Raw genomic sequence first — 25,654 nt, 5'->3', positions numbered from 1 at the left:
TCACCTTTTTAAAAGAGCATTCTTACTGCATTGCAAAAAATCGGATAGGCGATTTCGAGGATGCTATAGAGAACCTGATTGGGAAATTTTTCGCGGGTAAATGTATTTCACTAATCAGGTTCTCGTTCGTTTCTTGGTGGGAGGCAACTCTGATCCGCCTGCGTAGGGTGCTCGGGTGCTCGGTTTCGATCCAGATTAAACTGTTCCACCGAAAAGTGCTCGACTTCGAGAGCGCAGTTAGTCGTGCTATCAAAGCAGGGGAGCCCTTTCTTCCACAGCGGATCAAAATTACTATGGATTCTGATCATCATCAGGGATGTTTCCTCGATCGTCGCCAATGGCCCATTGTGCAGCTCTAGTACAACGCAAGTGAAATACCTACCTTTCAGCGTCCTTAAAGACCACTATCATGAGTATTCAATTAACGCACTTCTGATCGCTATCGAGGGAGAAAGAGAGCCCAAATAGATGATCCTTTTCTCTTAACGATGATTGAAAGTGCGTTATTTGCATTCAGTGTCAACGATCACGAGATTCTAACATACTTGTAAACAAAATAGGATTCTCGCAATACTCGAGTACGCCCCCTAGCGGACCGGTTATTTCTGGCTTTTATTTATTGAGTTTTCATTTAGTTATATCGGAATCATTGGCAGAGTCGGACGCCATTTACTTAACAGCAAAAAAGAAACAAAATCTCTCTAAGGAAAAGTAATAAAACTCCCCAGAACATTGCTAATTCTTTCTGAAACACAACACGCCAAACATTTGAAGAAACATCTCAATAATTTTTAACTTCTATTATTAACAAACTTGCATCTGATAAACTTCCGATTTCAAGATCGCATTTAGTTACAGATGTGTGTTTACGGTAAAATACATTTTTTTGCTGTCTTCAATTCATTACAAATTAAAGTGAAGTCAACATTTCTTGCTTTATTCCAATGAATAAATATGATTTCAGAGCGTACAGAACTGCAATAGTTATAAAATATTCTTCTTTTTTATAGAATTGTATGTATTTTTGTATCTATATAATTCGGAAAACAACAATAAACAATCATCCAGGCCGGGATAGCCTGGTCAGTGGGGTGCCGGGCCCATGTCCAAGAGTTCGTGGGTTCGGTCCCCGCCGGTCGAAGAGTCTCCGTGTAGTAAATGGTGACTGATGCACGTTAAATCTGTCGAGTCTCAAAGTCCTCCATGTTCCCATAACAAATCAATACCTCTGGGGGCACCGATCCAGGAGTTTCCTTGTCTTCTGGATTGGTTCAAAATTACAAGGCTACGGCGTTGAAAATTAGTAGACGTAAACCCAAAAATTGGGTCGACTGTTCAACGATGATTATAAAATAAAATATACTTGATCCAAAGTTTAGAATTGTTTGAACGGCGGTCATAAAAAGTAAAGAATCTTCCAAATTACTTAAAATAATATCATTTGTGCTGATTATTAATGAATTTCTATCGTTTTCTTGGTAAGTATTTTTTAGTTTTGAAAGAATGATTTCAACCGGAATTCAGCTATTCTGTTTTTAAGCTACATATGGAAATTCATATCGAGATCTTACAATTATAAAATTTTATTGTGTGGTATGTAATCTAAAAGTAATGAAGGGATAATCTATTATCTGAAAATAAAATTTTCAAATGTATAATTCGGAAAATATATATATATATATATATATATATATATATATATATATATATATATATATATATATATATATATATATATATATATATATATATATATATATATATATATATATATATATATATATATATATATATATATATATATATATATATATATATATATATATATATATATATATATATATATATATATATATATATATATATATATAAGTCACTTATCTAACACACTAAGTCGCATATAAGGTCACTTTTCCAAAGTCCCGGCTCACTGAATAGGAATTCTTTGTTACAGATTATCGGATGTATAGTCAAGTTTCAAAAATCGTTATCGCTTATAAAGTCTTTTTTATCTGAGGCGAGGAAAGCTCTTTTCGAACAAAATCCTATTTAACTTTCTTACAAGGCAATTACCCCTCTCTAGTTCTCGGAAAATAATGCAGCCAACGAACAAGCAACAATTTCTGAAATTGTTTCACAAAATTGTGGACAGTGATTACAATGACAGTGATCCTGAGACTGTAGCTGTAACCCAAGTGGAAGCCTTCACTGCAATAAATGTCATACGAATTTTTTTTACAAACCATGAGGGAGCTGAGGAACATTTTGAGAAGTTACAAAATCTAGAAATCATTGTTCGAAAAATGAAACCAAAAACGAGACAAACCAGCATAAATGATTATTTTAAATAAGGTAAGATGTAATGTATATATCTACTTTTTGAGAAAATTTGTAAACAAATTTATTTTAAATAAAAAAAAATTCTAAAAATCTAACTTTCTTTAATTTTTTACTAATTCTGTTAAAATTTATTGACTTAAATATTTAATTTATGGCCGATCGTTTTCGTTTGTATTACCATTTTTAAAGAGTTATAATGTGTACTATTTACACGCTTAGTTACGAACTGCTAATGAATCTGTTAAAAGGTCATCCCGCTTATAAGGTCACTTTGCAATGTCCCTTAGAGTGACCTTATATCGAAGTCTGACTGCATATATATATATATATATATATATATATATATATATATATATATATATATATATATATATATACTCAAGTGCCAACTCCTAATGACGATTTGCCTTTCCTTTGGCCCGCAACACAGCTGCAACCCGCCTTGGCATGAATGCCACAAGTCCTTGGTAGATGGCCGGAGACAGATTGTACCAGATGTTTAAGCAACGGTCGCGCAATCTGAGATATTGCGACTTAGTGATCTTTGAGCTCTGAGCTGCCGTTCCATGACATCCCAAATGTGACCTATCAGATAGAGGTCCGGTGAGTTAGGCGGCCAGGACATTAACTGGAATTCAGTTCCATTCACTGGTATCATGTTCCGGGAACCACTCCAACACAATTTGAGTCTTATGACACGGGAAGTTGTCCTGTTGGAAAATTCCATTTCCAGCTGGAAAAACAGAGGCCATGTAAGGGTCCAACTGGTCCGCGATGATGTTCAGATACCCTGTAGCATTCATATTCTGCTCTACCACAGCCACGGGTCCCAGAGACGCTCAAGAGAGCGTCCCCCAAAGCATAATACCGCCACCACCGGGCTGTGTATGACCTACTGTACATTGAGGGAGCAAACTGTTCGTCTGGAAGATGGCGTATCCTGACACGGCCATCAGCGAGATGAATGACAAACCGTGATTCATCTGACGAGGCAACTCTCTCCCACTGATCCATGGACCAGTCGCGATGATCCCGGGCCCAGCGCAGGCGTAGTTGGCGATGCCGCTTGGTCAGCAAAGGCACACGAGTGGAACGTTTGCTGCGTAGCCCCATATCTAACAGTGTCCGCTGAACAGTGTGCTCTGATACTATTCTACTTGACTATGCATTGTATTGGGCTATCAGCTGAGCCACTGTCTGGCTCTGGTTTTGCTTCACCAAGTGAGATAATCTCCGACGACCTTTTTCTTTGATAGCGTGTGGACGTCCAGCACCACGTCGTCTACTGCTGGTTTCACCGTCATTCATCCACTTTGCATAATTAGTAACAACTGTAGATCGCGAACAACCCACGAGTCGTGCAGTTTCGGAAATACTTGTTCCGAGCCTTCGAGCCATTACAATCTGCCCTCTATCGAAGTCGCTTAAATCCGCAGCCTTTCCCATCACACACAGAAGTAAGTGAAAGTTAAAGAACGATTCTTCAAACTCTTCAGAAACAGTTAATTACCACTTCCACCTGATCACGTGCCTTCCACGTCATCCAGGAGAGTTCATTGCAAAATGTAGGAGTGGTCATAATGTTTTGGCTCTTGAGTGTATAATATATATAATATATATATAAATATATATATATATATATATATATATATATACACACACTCAGGAAATTCATACATGTATATTGTAGACACATACAATGTATTTATGTATGCATGTGAATACAATGCACGTAGAAGCATACACGCAATTTGCAATGTACACTAATATATTTATTGCATGTTTGTAGTTTGTGCTCACGTAGGACAGTCGGCAAAAAAAGAGATATCTCCCTGAATAACTATCTAATGATCGGATTTTCACGTACTAAGTGTCAATCTCAATGGTTCTTGAGGGTGACCTCAAATATGCAAATTATTTATTGCTAACTTTTAATCGGCTCAACTTTTAATCGGCATTACGAAATCGGGCACAAAGACGTAATTTTTAATTTTTTACAGGACCTAACCCGATACTCGTTTCTGTGCTACAAACATATTTCTCTATAAGTCTAAAGAGTTGCCAAAAACATTATATCACAACGAAATGCGCCAAAGACATTAAAATCTAGTGTCATATCATATTTTAATGTATTAAAGTAATAATTCTGAATTTTATTTTTAAATATCTTTGTTTATTTTACAAGAATCAAATAATTGCAAATAAAACAGAGAGCGCATATTAGTTTAATTATATCATCATAATCGAAATATTTTATCAGGATTTTTAGGATCCCAGTAACAATGCAGCTTAATTAATTGGCTCTTCTTTGATACTTGCGATTTCAGTTCCATTAGCTCCTGTATCACTGCGTACATCACCAAAAGGAACCAAGCCATTATTTAAAACCCGACTGGCACTGTTTCCATAATTGGCAGCCAAACGTCCAAGGTGTTCCGGCAAACATAATCGCACAGCGAATTCCAACTGTCTGGTAGTGATGGTCTTGCTGTTACTTAAACGAATCAATCTCTGGAACTCTGTCTCAATTCTATCCAAAATGTGAGTCAAAATGTCATCGAGTTCTTTCAACGTCATAGAACTGAGCTTGGATTCAGGAATTAAAGTTTTTTTAACTTGTCTTATATACTTCTGAAATGAGCCATATGGGAATTTATGCCATTTTAACTTCTTGCGGGTTATCTTCTGAATGTTTTCACGTCGATCAGAAATGCTTGCATTTTGTTTAATGAAATAATTTGTCTGATTCATATTGTTTGATAAACCAAGATGTTTAGGATACTTAATAGGTCTCCAATTATTTAGTAATATAGTTTAACCTTGATTAGAAATGTTCTTTTAATTTAACGATTTCGATTAAATTATTTTATTTTAAATAAACTATTTCTCGTGAATCGTTTAGTTTTGTTTTGTTCACTGATTCAAATAGAATAGAAAACATTTATTTTCAAGCATGATATCGTTAGCCCGTATGTTAAGGTAATTTAAATAAATAAATAGTTATAGATGTAGAGATGCCCTAGTGAGAGGCTGAACTATATCACGGAATAGAATAAATCAATCGTTATTTGCGCCCTTCCTATCGGACAATTCATATTCATGGAAAAATAAAAACGTATACCTATTGGTTGCTATCTGTAACCGATTAATCATTGATGGATAACCACTGAACAGGTAAGAAAAGTGACGTCATCTTAGTTAGATATTATAGTAGAGCCCCTGAAGAAGAAAAGCCGATTTCACAGACATTTCGGGGGAAAACTTTCAGCAATGCGGAAGAGCTACAAGATTTGGCAGCTCGTTGCTACAAACAGGGCCGGCTTATGCATGTCGCGGCCCCTAGGCAATGCTCGTCTCGCCACCCCTACCGTCTTCTAACTTCCTAATATATTTTTTCGCTAACACAGCACTTTATTCATAATTACGCTGTTTTTTACTACATAGGTATATTATCACACTATTCAATAAAAATATTGAATCAAACGAAAAGAATATAAGTAATTAATATATGCATTTAAAAAAAATCATACAATAAGCTTAAATATTAACTCTTCTAACCTTTTTTGTTACAAAATCGTTCAAGACATCCTGAAAGTTAACCTTTTCCAATACATCACTGCTTATAATTACTGTTTAAGAAACATAGTCAATTTTTTTCTCTGTAGCACAGGGCCCCTGAACGTGGCGGGGCCCCTAGGCAGTTGCCTACAGTGCCTAATGGATAAAACGGCCCTGGCTACAAACGACTCTAACTTCAATTAGGATAATTCATAAAGAAAAGAAGCTGTTTGTCTATCAGTTTGCATTGTTTTTTAGAAACTTTTTTCTAATACAGACTCATTAAAAATTTAATTATCATTATTATTTGAAATAAACATAATTATTTGAAATTTCATTACTAGATAGAAAAAGTTTATACTCATTATTGGTGATTTAATAGTTATAAAAAAGAAAAAGAAAACAAGCAAAGGGGGCAGAATTAATAAATTTATATTCACATTAGATTTAAGTTCATCTAAAATTGACCTTGGTTTCTGACAACTTTTCCATTTCAGTCTCTCTGGGGGAATTTCTAAACGATTTTGAATAGTATCAGAACTTAATTTTTTGTTACCGTCTTTCCTATTTACTTAAAGTTGAGATTGTACAAAATAAACTTGCAAGAAATTTTGAAATACTGTTTTATATTTTTATACTTAAATTAAATCCCATTAAAAGAATCGGAGTTTAAATTTTGTAAACATACTCCCATTGACTTTTCAACAACAGAAACTTACTATTTGCAAATAGTAAGTTTCTGTTGTTGAAAAGTCAAAGCAAATGAAATCAAACAATGCAAATGAAACTTATTGCAAATGAAATCAAACCGTTTGAACTTAAAGTGACTAAAAAATGAGCCAGGATAAAAGAGCTAGTTAGATTGGTGAATCAAAAGAAAATACAATTAGAAACAGGTAAATATTTATTTTTAACAAAGCAAAAGGATATAATATTCAATAGTAGCGTCCTCTACAGGTCAAAAAAACGCTCCCAAGATCCTGGAGATCAGGTGAGTAGAAATAGGCAACCGATAACGTAAACAATTCACACCGATATTGTTCACTTATTTCTGGAAAAATTCCTTACTGAGATAAACTATATTAAAACATACTTTTTTACTTATACCTAAGAAGACTTTTATTAAATTTATTTGTGTAAAGATAATCTTTATAAAATTGTTTTTGATTTGCCCCTACTTGGATCAAACTAATAAGCTGGAGTATCCAAAAACCTTACCAATGTAAAATGAATTGCCATTATAGTATAGAATAAGAAGAAAATATAGAAAGCACTTTAAAAAGGTTATTTCCATGTAAATCTTATTCATATATAATTCCCTTTTTTCTGAGTGAAATATTATAGACAAAAGAGAAATATTAAGACAAGACAAAAGAAAAATATTGTTAAAGTAGTTCGTGAAAAATAAAAAATGTTTACTTCTCAATATAATTTAAATTAATGCTTTCTAGATGCATCTATTAATAAATCATATGCCTGTTTTAAAGGGACCATATTTCTACAGTATTATATTTTGCTTGCTTAAAAAATTTAGTCCAAGTAGGTGACTTGATACAGCCGGCTCTTTTTTGTATCATATGTTTTTAAAGCCCTCATTTATTTCAGAGTAAGTAACTTTTGGAGTGAATTAATTTGAATTCCAGCCTTCATTATAATCATTGAATAATTATGTTTACCATTATCTAATAAGAGCTTTCTAATTTTTGTATCAAATAAAAATGCAGCAAAAATTTATTTTGAGTAGAAGTTTTACTTTTTTCTCATACTAATGCATTTCTGTTTTAATCTCATTGCATAGTGGATTGAAGTCTTCTGCATCTTTTTGCAGCATATTTTATAACTGTTATTCTAGAGATTATACCTACATACAGTTTAAATCCACCTTTACGATCTTTGTTTTAAAAACACATACATAAGTGTTTTACTGCAAAATAACTTATCACTGTACTCTAATAGTGTGTGATATACTTTTTTAAAGCATACAAGAGTAACCCATAGTTATTATGGTTCATACTATCAAGAAACTTATTTCATGCACCAATCAAAATTTTCCATCAAATTATTCACATTTATCTTCACGCTGTTGAGAAACCTTATTCATGCATTATGAGCGGAAAAAGTTTTTCTCCAAAAAGTAAACTTATTATACACACTGCTTTTCATCCTATAAGTAAACCTTCTTGTAATGTATGTAACAAAAGTTTTTCAAGAAGAAGTAATCTGACTAAACACTGTAAAATTCATACTGGTGAGAAATTTTATTCTTGCAGTATATGTAATAAAAGTTTTTCACAAAGTGATCATCTGTCTAAACACATCCGTATTCATACTGGTGAGAAACCTCATTCTTGTTCTATATGCAATAAAAGTTTTTCACTAAAAAGTAATCTGAAAAAACACAGTCGTGTTCATACTGGTGAGAAACCTTATTCTTGTAGTATATGTAATAAGAGTTTTTCACATAGGGAGACTCTGAATAAACACAGCCGTGTTCATACTGGTGAGAAGCCTTATTCTTGTAGTGTATGTAATAAAATTTTTTCACAAAAAAGTAGTCTGACCAGACACAGTCATGTTCATACCGGTCAAAAGCCTTATTCTTGTAGTATATGTAATCAGAGTTTTTCAGAAAGAGTGTTTCTGAATAAACACTGTCATATTTATACTGAGGAGTAACCTTATTCTTAAGGTATATATATATGTGATAAAAGTTTTTCACCAAAATGTAGTCATACAGTCGTATTCATACTGGTGTAACGCCTTATTCTTGTAGTATATGTAATAAGAGTTTTTCACTAAAAAGTAATATGAAACAACACTAATCTTCATACTGGTAAGAAGCCTTATTCTTGTATTTTATGTTATAAGAGTTTTTCACTAAAATTTTGTCTGTCAATCGTGCTCATACTGGTGAGAAACCTTGTTCTTATAGTATATGTAACAAGAGATTTTCATTAAGAGGTAGTTTAACTCAACATAGTCGTCTTAATAGTGGTGAGAAACCTTATTCATGTAGTATATGTAGTATAAAACCTCATTCTTTTAAGAAAAAAGAGTTTTTAAAAGCTGACTTTACTGTATGTGTTTTCACTGGTGAGATACATTTTTGTGGTGACATAATGGACTGAAAGATTTTCTCAGAAAGATCATCTCACTATACACAGTATTGTTGATACTAGTGACGCACCCTATTTTGGAAGTACAGTAGAGAACCATTTATCCGGTATCCAGATAACCGGGAAACCAGAAAACCGGGGAAAATTTTGCTCGAATTTCCCGCCATTTTAAACTAGAACGAAAAAAGCGGAAATTGGACTCATCCTTGAGGTTGAGTAGAGGAAAATGTAAGGAAGGGGAAGATTTTTTTCCCCGTTTACCCAGAGAAACGTCATTTCCTCCGTGACCTTGAAGGCAGGCAAGGGAGGAATGTTTTATTTTTTCCTTTAGGCCGTCAATCAAACTCAAGGGTGTGGCATGCTGATTTACGAGGGGGGTGGGGAAAATGCATTGCATGCGTATCAGTGAACAGAAAAAGAAAAGAGAAAAATATATTTATTTGACATCGACTAATAAAAATAAAATCTTTTTCTTTTGAATAAATTCTTATTCTTTGGAAGTGTGGTATCAATTACAAGTTTTTCTTGGTGTGGAATCACATCTGCTGTAATTAAAAATCTTGTTTTTATCCACAAAAAAATAAAATAAAAGGAGAATTGTTTATTATTTTAAACATAGGATTATTTTATGAAGCAGATTGCAGTTTTGTTTTTCTGATTCCACTACGTTTGATTTTTTTTCTTTTCGCGATAAATTTCGCACTCAATAAATTAATTCTTTTTATTCATAAATTTTATCATTAGTTTTTTTTTTTGTTTTTTTTATAATTCCGTTGATCTTGCCTTGTTTCGGGTTTTAATATTTATGCTGGTGCCTTTTTTAATTATCGTTTCGGTTCGATAATTTTCAAGTGTTTTTATTTAGATTAATAAGTTTTCCTTTTATTTTATCGTTTCCCCCGTATAATTAGGTATGAAATATATTGCGTTATTTAATCATTGGTTTTGTTTATATTATTTAATTTAGGAATTGTAATTATTTTAAAAAAATAAATATGAGAATTTTGTATTTTTTAAACTTGATTTTCTTGTCTAAACTTGCAAATTTTTTTGTTCTTTTAAATGTTATATTTCTACCATTTTTTTTTCTTTTTAAAGTTAGGAATACCTTTCTTTTTTCTCTTACTTTATGCATTACACTTTTTCCTTGTACTTCGGGTTCGATAAAACATCGATTAACGACACTTTTTGGTCGATCCAGATAACCGGGAAATTCAGATATCCGGGATAACGATGGTCCCGAGCATCCCGGATAATTGGTTCTCTACTGTATGTGATAAAATAGTTTTTTAATTAATAGTAATCCGAATGTTTGCATTAATATTGGTTTTAAAACAATATTCTATTCTTTTAGTATATGTAATAAATGTTTCTCACATCAGCTAATCTTACTAACCATAGTTGTATTGATCTGTTGAGATACCTTATTCAAATGTCGTGCACTTCAAAAAAGTTTTTCTCTAACTTATCATATTCTTACTCATGCTGATGATCTGACTCGTACTCATGTGAGTTATGTATTCTTGCAACATGTTTTCACTATAAAGTAAAATAACTGGGATAAAACTGTTTTTTACGTTGAAGGCAAAAGTTTTTCTCAGCAGTGTCATATGATTAAAAACAGTCTAATGAAATTAAATAATTATTTTCAGGTCAAATATTTTTAAATTTTGTATGATACAGTTTTCATCACATTTTTTGTGTATTTATTTATAAATAATACCTATAAAATAAGCTTCTGTACTGAAAAATTGTGAATTGAAAATAGTATGCTTGATGGTTCATCCGGCCTTGATTGAAATTGAAATATTCGGCCATTCAAACATATCTCAGTTGATGCTGTAACCTTGATTGCTGGATTAGATTACTTTATTTACAACGAGTTATGCTTGACCAGAATATAAATTGTTATTTATTCTATTAGTATTGGAATCCTGAGTTGTTGTGGTTTTTTCCTACGTAAAAAAAAAAAAAATTATAGCAGCTTTTAACTAAAATTATCTGTATTGTCTTTTATTTTATGAACTCTTTCTAGCACATGTTGTAAAGTTAAAAAAAAAAAAAAAATTTATTTTTAATACAAAATATTTTTTGTAATACTTAGAGAAAAGAAAGTTAACTTTCTTTTTAAGTGAATTTGGTTTTTAAAACATATAAGTGCAAATGATTTTAATGTGTCATTTTGAAATAGCTGCCCAGTTCATTCCTTAAATAACTTTTTTGTCATAGGGTCATGATGTATAAATGTGTGATTTTAATTTGTTGTTTTCTTATAATAGTTCAGCACATTTTCAATGTCTAGTTATAAATATTTCCATTTTTCTATAAACGGTTAAAATAAAATGCACTTGATTTAATTTTGTACTTAAACTGTGTATTATGACATAATGGATAAAGAAATTAAGTGTAGAAAGCAAAGATGTTTAAAATGTATTATTTTTACTACAATTTTCATATCTTGTGCAAAATATATTTCTATTTTTTGTTTATATACAATTAAAATAAAATCCACTTACTTTAATATTGCGTTTGCAAGTTCTTTTAATGAAATTTTAAAAATTTGTAAAAGACATTCCTTAAATATGTGTAATAAAATATTTTCCTAAAATAGATAGCTTTCTAGTTACTCATAGTCATGTTCATTATGGTGTGATATGATGTTGTACTTTTTGTCAAATAAGATAACTTAGCATTATGCAAAGTTGAATTTATAAGTCTATATAATGTAATTATTTATTTATTTATTTTTGTATGTGATATTTTCACAAAATAGCATTCTGGGTGTTCACCGTCGTGTTTATTATGGTTTGATTTACTATTGTAAATCATGCAAGGTAGGAAAGTTGAATTCATATGGTTGAATAACCTAACTTATGTACTTGGTTGAGTTTTGTATTTTGAACCAGTTTAGATAATTGTGGCATCTAATGGTGAACTTTTAATGTATGTAGTAATCTGGGACAAAAGTTACTAACTGATATTATTAATCTTTTTAAATTTACTAGGTATGTGCTAGAAACTTTCTTTTGATTTTCCCTTTTTCTGAATAATTATTTTTCAATCTATTTGATTGGAAAATAATTATCCATCGTTCTTAATTTACCTTAGTTCTTAAAATAATTATCAAAAGTAGTGAGTAATATCTGCCTTTAGCAGCCAGTTTGATCTCTTTTCAAAATCATTTTGTATAATATACAATACCCTATATTAATGGAAGAGACACTTTCAGCTTTTGACATTTTTTTAAATTTCTCAAAAAATGCGGAGGCGATTAGTTTGTAATTTAAAGGTGTTTAGGTCATGCAATTTTTCATACTTATCAATAAGTTTTAAATCTTGCACAGGTGAAAGGGACCAACATTAAATTATGAACGAAAACAAATATTTTTGAACACGCTGTGACAGGAAAATATAGCAATAAATTTTGTAAACCTGGCTTAAATAATTCTAGAAATAAAAAAAAAAATTATAATTTTTTTTTTTTTGCAAATTTTTGGCTGTAACGTAAAAAAATTTCAGAACTAATTACTGTTACTAATTACAGAACTAATTAAAATTACTGTTTTAAAATGAAATTCGTTAAGAAATTGCTCAAAATCTGAGCATTTAAAGTAGCTTTTTCATACTTCGCATGCGCGAATTTTTTTTTTTTAAATAAAATGTAGTGAATTGTATTTAGTTGCTAATGAAAAAGTCCGATTCGAATATCTTAAGCAATGAGAAAGTGTTTAGCAATTTTCTAATCAGTTTTCGTTATTTTTCAAAGAAAGCTCTGAATGAGTATGGATTTTCCGCAAATTTTATTTCGTACTGTTAGATAAAAAATTTTTAAAATGGCTGCTGTAAGAGTTTAATAAAAATATTATTTTGGTGCGTAATAATAGTAAAGTTATTTATGTAATAAAATTGATAGATGGGTTGAAATCATTGGTATATGTACTAGTAATTGGATATAGTCATGATAAAAAAATAGTTAAAAGATTGAAACGTCGTGATAAATAAAATTAAGGCCGAAATATATAAAAGGGTAATTAAATTAAATTAAAGGGGATGTGATCGTTAAGGAAAGTGGTAGTACAATGCTAATGTGGGATAACAATAACCCAATAGGTTCAAAGGGTCACAAAGTGTGAGGTTTGAACAAAATTGGATGATTTGGTATCACCAAATTTGGAAAAAGGGCGAAACTAAAATAAATTAAATATTAAAGATAAATAAGGTAAAGTCATGCTATATCCAATATATATATATGATTTAATACAGTAAGCTGATGTTTCCAATAAGAAAACTAATAAATTCACATATATGCATGCCCATAACAATAAAAAAAGTACTCACCACATACAGAAGGAAAAAAGGCGATAAATAATAGCTATAAAGGTAAAGCTAAAAAATCACACAAAACTTTCTGTTCAACTAAACATTTATTTTTGTAAAACTACTTATTTTGATTATTGCGTAACAAACAAGCAATATGATTCCAACACATTTTGTCTCACAAAAAAATATCTTTTAAAAGGAAATGGGTGACAAGAGAATTTAAAGAAACCAAAGGCGTCAGGCATGAAGTTAAATATAAAAGAACGATTAATTTAACCGTTAAAGTAAATATGAAAAGAAAACTTAAATTTGAGAGGGCTTTTAATGCTAAAGAAAATTAAAGGTATAACATGTTGATTTTAAATTTTACAGAAATTGATTACAGTTATGGATTTAATTTAAAATAAAGGTTAAGAAAAAAAAATGTAAAAAGAAATCCCTCGATACGGACCGAAGTCCGCATCGCAGAGAAAAGCTAACCTGCCCGAAGGCTCGAGAAAAAGAGAATCCAGAGAGAAAAAAATCTCTCCCAAAAAGTGACTTAAAAAATTCCTTAACTGGTATAGGACCAGAAAAATTACGACCAATTAAATTTAAAGAGGCGGAGAGTTTGAAATTTAAAGTAAAGAGATTGGTTAGTTAGCCCCCCTAAAATTAAAGGAAGAAAAAGAAAGGCGTGAATAGAGGGGTTGGTTGACTTTCCTCACAGGAAGTGCGATGACCGCGCTGACCATGAGAAAGCTAACCAAGAAAGTTAAAAAGATTGCTAAAATAAAAAAAAAGAGGAATAATGTTTAAAGAAAAATTAAAGGCTTAAGTAAAATTAGAAATTAATTTGTCACTTTACATTAAGTGTAAATGTGACAGCAGCGTATTTCATTTTATCATCCTCCATAAAAGTATGTTTTCTTTCTTTTATAACATCACACTTCAGTGTACGGACTACTATTGTAAGGTTTTATTTGTTATTTAATTTGTCTTATGCGAAAGGAAATTTGTTGGAAACCCCTTATCCTTTAGATTTTTCTCTTAAAAAATACAAATACTATTTCTGACACTTAGTGAATTTTCAATATATTGAAATTGTAGTTATTGTCAAAGACAAAAAGAGAAATATTCTTTTTTATTAATATGGCCATATTTTTATAAATATTAAAGGTAGGTTTACGAAATTTTTGCAATAGGCAATCGCAACGCACACAATCTGGGGAGGAGGCAGGTACCCTGCCTTTGGCCTTCCTCCTTCCCTCTCCTCCTCTTTTCAATTGTATCGAAATGTACTGCTTTATTTTCACCTTTATTAATATTTTTCTCATTTAATTGTTAAAAATATTTTTTAAAATTTCCATGACGCTTTCTTTTAGAACTATGTTTAATTTAGTTTTAATCTATTTGAAAATCGAAGCAGAAACTAATGTACTCCATTCTTCTATGACTCTCCACAGGCTAATGGTGAAAGCGTGCTACCATAAGTTAAGATGCTACCTAAGCTACCTGTAACCCATTTCAATCGCCAATAATTACTAATAACTACCAAAGTAATCGATACAAGTTACAAGCTTATTGCTGTATTTTCTGTATAATGTTCTTAAAAATCTTTGTTTTCCTAACAAGTCGTGTGTCTAAAACAAATTTAACAAAATTTATATCACAGCATTAAAAAAAGTGTAAGGTTAATCTAGTTTTAAGTGTTATCCCTAATTTGGGTATAATAGCATTGTTTGTTATTTTTTGGGTAGCATCATAGCAAGCTTCTGGAGTCTACCTAATTCATTTGTTGTTTGTTTCTATGAAAGTCATATTGCACAAAGCGCGTTTTATTGAAAACACTGCGAGTATAATAATATTGAATGCAGTGCTTTTTCAAGCGAAGGCGTAAAAATCAGTCGGAAGTTGTAACCCGATAATCCTAATGAATTTTAACCTCTAGCACCATCTACGCTTAACTTTACACGGTCAATCAACCTCAGCCCAAAGAGGGATAACTCTCAAAACATGGCAATTCCTTCACTTATTTATTAATGTTGTGACATTAATTTTCTTCAATGTTTTTTACACTTACAACCAATTAGGATTCATAAATTACAAAAAATTCCTATGAATGATAAAACTACGCGTAAATTTAATCATAATTACATTAACAAAACTTCCTAGAATATTAAGCCTGTTCATACATCGCCTCGTAAACATAACATAGACAGACCGAGGTAGCAAAAGGATCTTAACTAACATTGCATATTATTTATGAAAGAAAACAATAAATTAAATATTACATGAAATATCAATTTTAGCCAATGTAACTTTATGCCGGAAAACACAAGAAAATATCAGTGGTAGTAATTCTGTTTGCAGCAATATGAAAACGGGAAAAAATTTCCAAGTAACTTCCTCACGGTTATTTACATCACCACTCGCCAAATTGTTTGGTCTGCAGCTAGAAAAATAAAGCGCTTCAACTTCTTAAGATATTTATAATGATGATCTTGTAGAAACATTCAGTGTACTTAACAATCTTGGTCGCTTAATCTAAACATTTATTTATCTTATTTAATGATATCATACATGATCATTAAACTTATTTAACGATCATGTATCTAATAAAGTCAGTAGATACTATGAAGTGTCATCTGTATTAAAGATAATAAATACTGTAATTAGATCAGAATATGCTTGTACTACAACGTTTGCTTAGTTATTCATCCGTGACAGAATTTTTCTGCAACAAGAGAAAGAGATGAAAAATAATTGTCTTTGAGCAAGCTTGCCATGTTTAAACTATTAAAAAATTAATAATCTGCTACTTTTACCTCAGTTAAAACCATTGCATTCTAGAATGCCCAATCATTTTCTCTGTGGCGTCTTCGCAAACTATAACAGCTGTCAAAAATACATTTGCAGTTAATGAATTTACAAAAAATCAATATCAGGTAAACAGGTGGTCTACCATAAACCGAAAAACATAGCAAAAGGTCTACGAGACAAAAAAAAGTTCAGGAACCACTGGCATACGTGATTTTCTACAATACAGTAGGAATACTCTCCTAAAAAGAGGATTAGCTGATATATACGGATGGGTGGCCTAATGTAAACAATAACAGGCGTCCTTAAACCGGAAGAAATTTAAAAAATTTCCGGTGTATCCCTCCGCTAATGTTATGACTACGAGGCGATGTGTGAACAAGCCTAATAGTCTATGCAGTTTTGTTATTATAATTTGGGTTCAAATCTAAACATAATTGTACCATGCATAAGAGCTTTCAGAAATGTATTGATTCTCAGAGGTCATAAGGCCAAAAAATGTTTTGGAAAGTTAATATCTCATTGTGAATAATTCTTAAGGTTTGCCATGTTTTGTATTTTATCCCTTATTTGGCTACATTTGAATAAAATGTCGCCAAAAATACCTTTAAAAATATCTTTTTAAGTTAGCCTTATTAGAAAGTATTCTAATGATTATAATATTAATATGATAATGCTGAAAGAAAGAACTCGGTACATGTGAAATACTGCAAAAGATATGATGCAATAATATGATGGCGCGTTTTTTCAATCTGCGACGTAAAAATATATCGGAAGCAGTAACCCGGAAGTCTTGCGAGAGCAATTTCACCACTAGCGCCACCACCCTTAGCTTTACACGATCACCCATCCATAAGTAGCGTCCTCTACTGGTCAAAAATTGTTCCAAGATCCTGGAGATCAAGTGAGTAGAAGTAGGCAACCGATAACGTAAGCAACTGTCACCGCTTTTACTTATTTGTGAAAAAAGTTTCTCCTGAGATAAATTTTATTAAAATATACTATCTTACTAATACCGAAGAGCAGTTTAATCAACCTTATTTGTGTGAAGAAAAGTGTAATGAAATTTTTTTTGATTTGCCCCCACTTGGATCAAATTTAGAAGCCATAAACCTTTTAAAGGTAAAGTGATATTACCCTCATCGTTATGGAAACACTCTAAACATCGCTTTAATAAGGCTATTTCCATGCCAATGTAATTCATGGATTATCTTCTTTATACGCAAAAAAAAATCGTTGTCAATGATAAAATATCTTCGTACTGGCAGTAAATAAAATTCACGTTGTGCATGCATAAATCTTTTTTAAAAAATACTAAGTTTTCTGTACGATTTATGTAAACAATAAATTATTCAACTGCGGTGTGTGTAATTTCTCTCTGGCAAATGATTAAAGGCAAAATCAGTCTATGTAGGTAATAACACTCTATGTTGTGACACTAACCAGGGCTCGAAAAAACTCAGAAATTTTACCCGTCCCCGAAGACGGCTTGTCCAACAATGTACCCGTCCTCCTTTGAAACTAACCCGTCGCTTCTAAATAAATAAAAATACAATTTTCTCTTATTTATTACTAACATTTATATAAATTGCACAATGAATTAGTATTTACTAGGATTACAAATACTAGGATAACATTATACAGTAATAAAAGAAATACTAGGTTACTAATAGTAAAACTTAGTATTTCTTTAATGAAATAATTTATTTCTTTAATGAAATAATTTATTTCTTTAATGAAATAATTTAAATAACAAAGGCCAAGTTATCTGTCAATTTATCCGATGGTACTGTATTTTTTAAATGAATCAAATACGACGTTTGACAGTTCCACAATCAAGCCAATGATTTACAGAGGCTTCTGCACAGAAATCTGAAAGAGGTTTTCCATTTAGGTAGATGTTCATAATTGCGGTTGACGCTTGCTGTTTAAGCCCAGTATGTAATGTGTTTTTTTTTAATTTTTTTTTTATGTTAATTGCTGAAAAGCAGCTTTCAATCGCTGCAGTACTCCCAGACAGAGAAAACATCAATTCCACCATGCGCAGTATGTTGCTGTATTTCGAGATTAGAGGGTCATTTTAGAAGTGAGGACCTAGACTCTTGTAAGATAACAAAAATTGAAAATATATCACGAACATTAACGGGAAAATGGCCGTCCGCGCGGACGTTGGATTCGAGAAATTTGTTGTCCGCGGGGTATTTTCGACCGCCGAGTACGGGCGGTTTTTCGAGCCCTGACACTAACAGCAAATTGCAATGTGTGTCACAGTTGCAATAATGTTCTAACAGAAAAATATTTTCATACATGGGCATTTAATGGTTGTAATTTGTGTGTTTATAAGCTTTCAAGTGTAGTTCATAATTATTTTCTATATTATAAAACATTTTACTTCTGTCCTAAAAAGTATACAAAAATAAGAAGTTTCATTTAATTGCCTTGTGTTCATCATATAAGCAATATGTGTTATTCATATAAGCAGTCATAGTGATTAACTAATCAAGGATAAAAGAATAATTTAGTTTAAATAATAATTTAAATGAATTTTTCATGCAGTTCATTATTAAACAGTTACAAATAGATTAAAATTGCAGATAATTAAGCTGCCTCTTACTGTCATAAAACACATATGATTTGATATTTATTCACAAGAAATTTAAATTGTGATTTTCTTGTTCACTCTGAGAAAATATTTTCTGTTACACAGTTTGTGCAATCTAATATATGTAAATAGAATTAAACTTTTTTTTAACCTTCTCATATTAATGTTAATGAATGGTAGAACATTATGTATGATAGAGCACTGACAGAAAAATTAGCAATTAAAATTTTTTTATTCCTGCATAGATAATATCAAACCTTTTAAATCAGTAAAAGTGAAAAAAATTTTTTTTGCTTGTTTTAATTTTTAATAAAATATATTTTTGCAATGTCTCTGAATAAATCGTAAAAGAAATTAAATTTGATAAATTCATGTTCATGATAGTAAATATCATTATTATTTATTTATATTCATTTTTATAAGTTGGTTTCCAAGTGTCAAATAACATTAATTTTGCAGTATGTCTAAGAATGCAATCATTAATAGCATATAAAATTTAATTAAATCTAATACATGAAGCTGTACCTTGTTTCTGCAGTTTTTTCGTGTAAAGTGAAATTATTTAATATAGTTTTGTATCTTGATATCTTAAAAAATTTAGCATGCTCTTTTTTGTAGCATGTGAGCTATTAAAGGCATCATTTAATTCATAATAAGTAACTTTTGTAGTAAATTATATAATTTCCGCCTTTATTTTAATCGTTCAATAATTATATTTTCCATTATCTAATTACGGCTTTCTAATTTTTTTATCAAATAAAAGAAGATGTAGTAAAAATTTGATTTTGAATTGATATTCTATCTTTTTATCTCATACTGATGCATTTCTGTTTTAATCTCATTCTAGAGTGGATTGAAGTCTTCATTTTGCAACATATTTTCTGACTGTTTTTTTTTAGAGATTCACACTGTTGAAACACCTTATTCATGCAGTATGAGCGAAAACACTTTTTCCCAGAAAGCTAAACTTATTGAACACAGTGTTTTTCCTCCTGTAAGTAAACCTTATTCTTGTAATATATGTAACAAGAGTTTTTCAGCGAAAGGTAATCTGACAAATCACATTCATATTCATACAAGTGAGAAGCCTTATTCTTGTAGTATATGTAATAAGAGTTTTTCACAAAAAAGTCATCTGTCACGCCACTGTCTCGTTCATACTGGTGAGAAGCCTTATTCTTGTAGCATATGTAATCAAAATTTTTCATTAAAAGCAAATTTGACCAAACACAGTCGTGTTCATACTAGTGAGAAGCCTTATTCTTGTAATATATGTAACAAGAGTTTTTCATTTAAAATTTATCTGAAAAAACACATTGGTGTGCATACTGGTGAGAAGCCTTATTCTTGTAGTATATGTAATAAAAGTTTTTCTCGAAAAAGTAATCTGACAAAACACATTCGTGATCATATTGGTGAGAAGTCTCATTCTTGTAGTATGAGTAATAAGAGTTTTTCACAAAAAAGTGATCTGACCGAACACAGTCGTGCTAATAATGGTGAGAATCCTTATTCATGTAATATATGTAATAAGAGTTTCTCCCACAATAGTAATCTGATTGCACACAGTCGGACTCATACTGGTGAGAAACCCTATTCTTGTAGTGTATGTAATAAGAGCTTTGCATTTAGAGGTAATTTGACTAAACATTATCTTCTTCATACTGGTGAGAAACCTTATTCTTGTTGTACATGTAATAAGAGTTTCTCACTAAAAGGTACTCTGACTAGACATAGTCGTGTTCATACTGGTGAGAAAAATTTTAAATGTAGTATATGTCATGAGAGTTTCACAAATAGAAATAATTTGTCTCAACACCGTCGTGTTCATGCTGGTGAGAAGCCTTATTCTTGTAGTATATGTAACAAGAGTTTTCCGCTTATGCATCATTTGATTATACACAGTCGGATTCATACTGGTGAGAAACCTTATAGTTGTAGTATATGTCAAAAGAGTTTTTCAAGACAAAATGTTCTGTATAAACACAGGCGTGTGCATACTGGTGAGAAACCTTTTTCTTGTAGTGTATGTAAAAAGAGTTTTTTAAGGAATAGTGATCTAACTAAACATAGTCGCATTCATACTGATGAGAAACGTTATTCATGTAGCATATGTAAGAAAGATTTTCCAGTAATGCGTGATTTAATTAGACACTATGTCATTCATACTGGTGAGAAACCTTATACTTGTAGTATATGTCAAAAGAGTTTTTCAAGACAGAATGTTCTGTATAAACACAGTCGTGTTCATACAGGTGAAAAAACTTTTTCTTGTAGTATATGTAATAAGAGTTTTTCAAGTAATGGTGATCTAACAAAGCATAGTCGCATTCATACTGATGAGAAACGTTATTCGTGTAGCGTATGTAAGAAAGGTTTTCCAGTAAAACTTAATTTAATTAGACATTATCTCATTCATATTGGTGAGAAAACTTACAATTGTAGTACATGTCAAAAAAGTTTTTCAAGCAAGGATGTTCTGAATGAGCACAGTTGTGTTCATGAAGAAAACCTTTTCCAGTGAGAAACCTTTTTCATGCAATTTTTCTAATAAGGTTTTTTCAAGGAAGGATGATCTAAATAAGAACAATTTAGCCCATGGAATTTAGAACTCATATTCTTGTTTATGTAAATTGTTTTCTCCATTTAAGGTCTATCTAATTAATCATAGTATTATTCATACTGGTGAAAAACCTCATACTTTTAATATATTTAAAAAGAGTTTTTTATTTTTCAAAAATTGACTTAGCTGTTTGTGTTCTCACTTGTGAGAAACCTTTTTGTAGCCAAATGGAATAAGAGATTTTCTCAGAAATATCTTCTGTCTAAGTACAGTATAATTCTTACAAGTGATGCACTGTATTTTTGAAGTATGTGATAAAATTGTTTTTTTTTTTAGCAATAGTAATCTAAATGTTTGCATTTATGTTCATATTGTTTTTAAAATCATATTCTTGTAAATAGTATGTGTAATAATTTTTTTTAAACAAGAGCTAATTTAACTGACCATATTTGTATTGATCTGATGAGATATCTTATTCTTATCGTATATGTCAAAAGAGATTGCAGATAATTGCTATGCATTGTGTAAGTTATGCATTCTTGTAGTAAGTTTTCACTTTAAAATAACAGAGGAAAAACTCCACTGGGGTTAAACCTCCTTCTAGCATTAAAAGTAAAAGTTTTTCACAGAAGTGTCTTTTGATTAAACACAGTCTAACGAAATTAAATAATTATTTTCTTTTCAAACAGTTTTAAACTTTTATGTTGCAGTTTTCATCATATATATATATTTTTTAATTTATTCTTAAATAATGCCTATAAAATAAATCTACTGAAAAGTTGTGGATTGAAATATACGGCCTTTCAAAGATATCTTAGTTGATGCTGTAACCTTGATTGCTGGGTTATATTACTTTATTTGCAACCAGTTATGCTTGATCAAAATATAAATTGTTATTTATTTTCTTGGCATTAGAATCCAGAATTAAAGGTAATATTTTTTTCTTCATCCCTAGCACATGTTATACAGTTAAAAAAAATTTATTTATTTCAAATACAAAATATTTTATTAGAAAGAAGAAAGTTTATATTGTATTTATGTAAATTTGGTTTATGAAATATTTAAAGTAGAATAGATTGCTTCATAAAATCAATTTCTTGTTCTTCAATCTAAACATTTTCCACACTTTCACTATTTTATAAATCTCATATTTATGTAAACAAAAATATTTCCCTGATGATGTAAAATATTGCTCATCATAAATTTTTTTAAACACATTTGAATGTTTTTGGGACTTAAGTTTAACCACATTTTTTAAAACGAACACAGAACATCACTCACAAAACTGAAAAATCAAAATTAGTAAATTGTTATTTACTTTTTTTTTTTTTAAGATTTCACAAACTGTATATACCTAAGTTATTAAACTAAATAATGAAATATGCAATTATTTTTCCTGCCTTGTTCCTCAATACAGTCAAACCTCATTAACGTGAAATCGCTTAACGTGAATTATTCAGTCCCGTCGATGACCGATTCGAGAGGGGGGTGTTGAAGTTTATTTTACCGACCGTCATATATATATGCACTCATACAATTTGTATTTGACTAGAGCTTGATAATCGGAGGTAAAACAATATCAATAAAAGAGTTCAAATGCGCCACATAACTTGACCTTCTAAAATTTATTTTGAAATCATTTCGACTAGTTATAAATGAAATGTTATTCATCGAAATAATTTTTACAGCACTTAGAAATGCAACTGCCATAGGAGATAAATGTGGTATTATTGATAATTAAATGGTACCTATAATTATTCAAAATAATGAAAAGGAAATATAGTTTTTACATTTCTATAGCTAACTAAAAATTAAGGTCACGAAATTTTTTTTAAATTTAAGAATGTGTCGTGGAATAAATAATAAAAAAGAAATGTTTTTCGATATTTCAGCTTGTATTATCGGTCATCAAGCTTCGAATTATCATAAATGGTTACTCTTGGAGGGGGTGGGAGAAGAAAACTCATATTTTGCAGCAAGATTTGCCGAGTCGGGTCCGTGATGAAATCGCAACATTGGTGAAATACTGACATTGTTTAAATCCATTTATATCAAGCTTACAGCATAGAGACAAGGCCTCGAGATCTAGGCTGGTTTGAGACTATGATTGGACCTATGAATATAAATACGCCTTAAGCTGTTTTTATCTCCTTCTCAAAACGTAATCTAACAATTGTAATCTGTTCGCCTTGAACAACTAATACTAAAAAAAAAAGCCAACTCGAATTTGCCGACTGGGTGAAATCGCTGTGGAAGGGGGGTGAGACCAAGGCCGGATTTACGTATAAGCTAAATAGGCTGTAGCTTGAGGCCCCGAGATGACATGGGCCCCCAGATCCTACTTTCCCTCCTCTTTTTTTAAAGTTTTATTCGGAGCTGGGGCCCTCAGAAGCCGAAAATGCATTTTTTTTCATTTTTACATTGTCGGACATAATAAATATAAATAAATGACTGAATAAAACAATAAACTTCGTTGTCACTAGTAAGGAACATAACATCTTTCAAGCAAATTGAGTATTAATAAGGTAAAAATTTAAAAGGTAAAAAGTTTTTTTTTGCCCCATGATTCGATGATCAGACTATTTAATATATGTTTCTGAGCATCAGAATTCCCTTTTATTTTACTTTAAAATTGTACAAATGGTATATTTAATGCTTTCATGTGATATGCAGCAGTTTTAAACAGCACTTTAAAATATCTAAAAAAGGACAGAAATTGTCAGTTCAAAAAAAAAAAAATTAACTAATACTTTTGAATAAGAATTTAAGTAACTACACACGTTTGTTTTGCTATCTCATTCTATATAACATTATTTAGTTGTTGTTGTAGTTCATTTACGTCGCACTAGAGCTGCACAATGGGCTATTGGCGACGGTCTGGGAAACATCCCTGGGGATGATCCAAAGACATGCCATCACAATTTTGATCCTCTGCTGAGGGGATGGCACCCCCGCTTCGGTAGCCCAACGACCTGCACGCGATGTCGAGCACTTTACGGTAGCACAGTTTAACGAGGACCAATACCGCACACCCCCGGTCCCTACGCAGACTGATCCAAGTGGATCACCTACCCGCACTCTGACCGCAGCCAGTGATGCTTGACTTCGGTGATCTGCTGGGAACCGTGTCTTAACGATCAGTCCACTGCGGGACATAACATTATTTAGAGTAGACAGTTGCGTTTGGGTGTGATGATGACGTACGAGGGTTGCTATTTATATTTCTGGCCTAATAATGAAAAAACAAATATGTAGGATCGAAATTGGTTTTATTGTTTTTCAAAATATTCTCCATGATGATCAATACGCTTTTGCATGCATTTGAACCAATTTTCAAAGCACTTTTTCCAGTCCGATTGAGGTAACTCCAAAACATGCGTTTTGAATGCATCAACCGCTTCTTCGGGGGTCGAAAATCGTTGTCCACGTAATTTATTTTTGATGTGTGGGTATAAGAAGAAGTCATTGGGTGCCAAATCAGGGTTGTACGGTGGATGACCCATCAGTTCGATCTTTCGCTCCTTCAGAAATGCCTTTGTTTGAGTCGATGTGTGAGAGCTCGCATTGCATGATGAAGAATGATTCGCCTGTTCTTCTGCTTTTTCGAATTTCTCCGATGACTTCTGGCAAACAAATGGTCGTGTACCATTCAGAATTGACCGTCCTGCGTTGCTCTAACGCCACTGTTGCCACATGACCGTTAATGCCGAAGAAACAGGCAATCATTTGTTTCGATGTGCTTCTTCCTCGAACAACTTTTGTTGGTTTTGCCTCGTCTTGGAAGACCTATAGGGGAGAGTTGGATAAAATGGGATACCATTATTGTTTATATTTACTACGGAATATCTGTTCAGGAAAACCATACATTATTTTTTTTGTAGCTACAACATTTATCGAAGTACACAAAAAACATATTTTAAACTAATTTTACTGACTGTGAAATGGAAAAAAAAATTAATTTCCAAACTCTTGCATATCCCGTTTTAGCATACCTGGGTTGGATAAAACGGGATAGGGTTTACAATGTTTAAATTTTTGTATATATATAAATATAAAATTATAAATAATGCAAATATATTAATAATATTGTTTATACATAAAAAAGCTCAAATCTTCATCAGAGAAATACATTACAATTAGTTCTAAAGAAAGATGTGAAATCCTAGAGTCGAAAATTAAATGCTTAATAATGAACGTTAATAAACAAATTTTGCATTACTATATAAAAAGACTAAATTTTTCAAAAATATATATAGCTAATATAAATAAGTTGTTTAAAAAGCCTGGGCCTACATTAATATATGGATATTTTAAAAGGTAATAATCCAACAAATAAATAGGTGGATAAAACGGGAC

General features: G+C 31.3%; 2 protein-coding genes across 4 annotated transcripts; both read left to right on the top strand.

Annotated features, from left to right (window-relative positions):
• Positions 1 to 6,886: 6,886 nt before the first annotated feature.
• LOC147807632 (uncharacterized) lies at positions 6,887 to 11,432 on the top strand. Its single transcript, XM_087165466.1, has one exon. The coding sequence runs from the start codon at positions 8,005 to 8,007 to the stop codon at positions 8,572 to 8,574; it is 570 nt and encodes a 189-aa protein (XP_087021592.1). The 5' UTR covers positions 6,887 to 8,004; the 3' UTR covers positions 8,575 to 11,432.
• Positions 11,433 to 16,615: 5,183 nt separating this feature from the next.
• Positions 16,616 to 24,014, top strand: LOC107440303 (uncharacterized). 3 transcript variants are annotated; one of them, XM_087165464.1, is made up of 2 exons: positions 16,616 to 16,673; positions 19,583 to 24,014. In XM_087165464.1, the coding sequence occupies exon 2, from the start codon at positions 19,670 to 19,672 to the stop codon at positions 21,257 to 21,259; it is 1,590 nt and encodes a 529-aa protein (XP_087021590.1). In that variant the 5' UTR covers positions 16,616 to 16,673; positions 19,583 to 19,669; the 3' UTR covers positions 21,260 to 24,014. The 3 variants fall into 3 exon arrangements, with proteins under 3 accessions (XP_087021590.1, XP_087021589.1, XP_087021591.1); XM_087165463.1 differs by lacking the exon at positions 16,616 to 16,673 and adding an exon at positions 16,749 to 17,255; XM_087165465.1 differs by lacking the exon at positions 16,616 to 16,673 and adding an exon at positions 17,262 to 17,543.
• Positions 24,015 to 25,654: the final 1,640 nt, after the last annotated feature.

This window comes from Parasteatoda tepidariorum, chromosome 6, assembly GCF_982258835.1.
Source record: "Parasteatoda tepidariorum strain Cologne lab strain chromosome 6, Ptep-v5.0, whole genome shotgun sequence".
Lineage (NCBI taxonomy): Eukaryota > Metazoa > Arthropoda > Arachnida > Araneae > Theridiidae > Parasteatoda > Parasteatoda tepidariorum.
The sequence above is the reverse complement of the archived record's forward strand: the minus strand, read 5'-3'. Positions and strand labels throughout refer to the sequence as shown.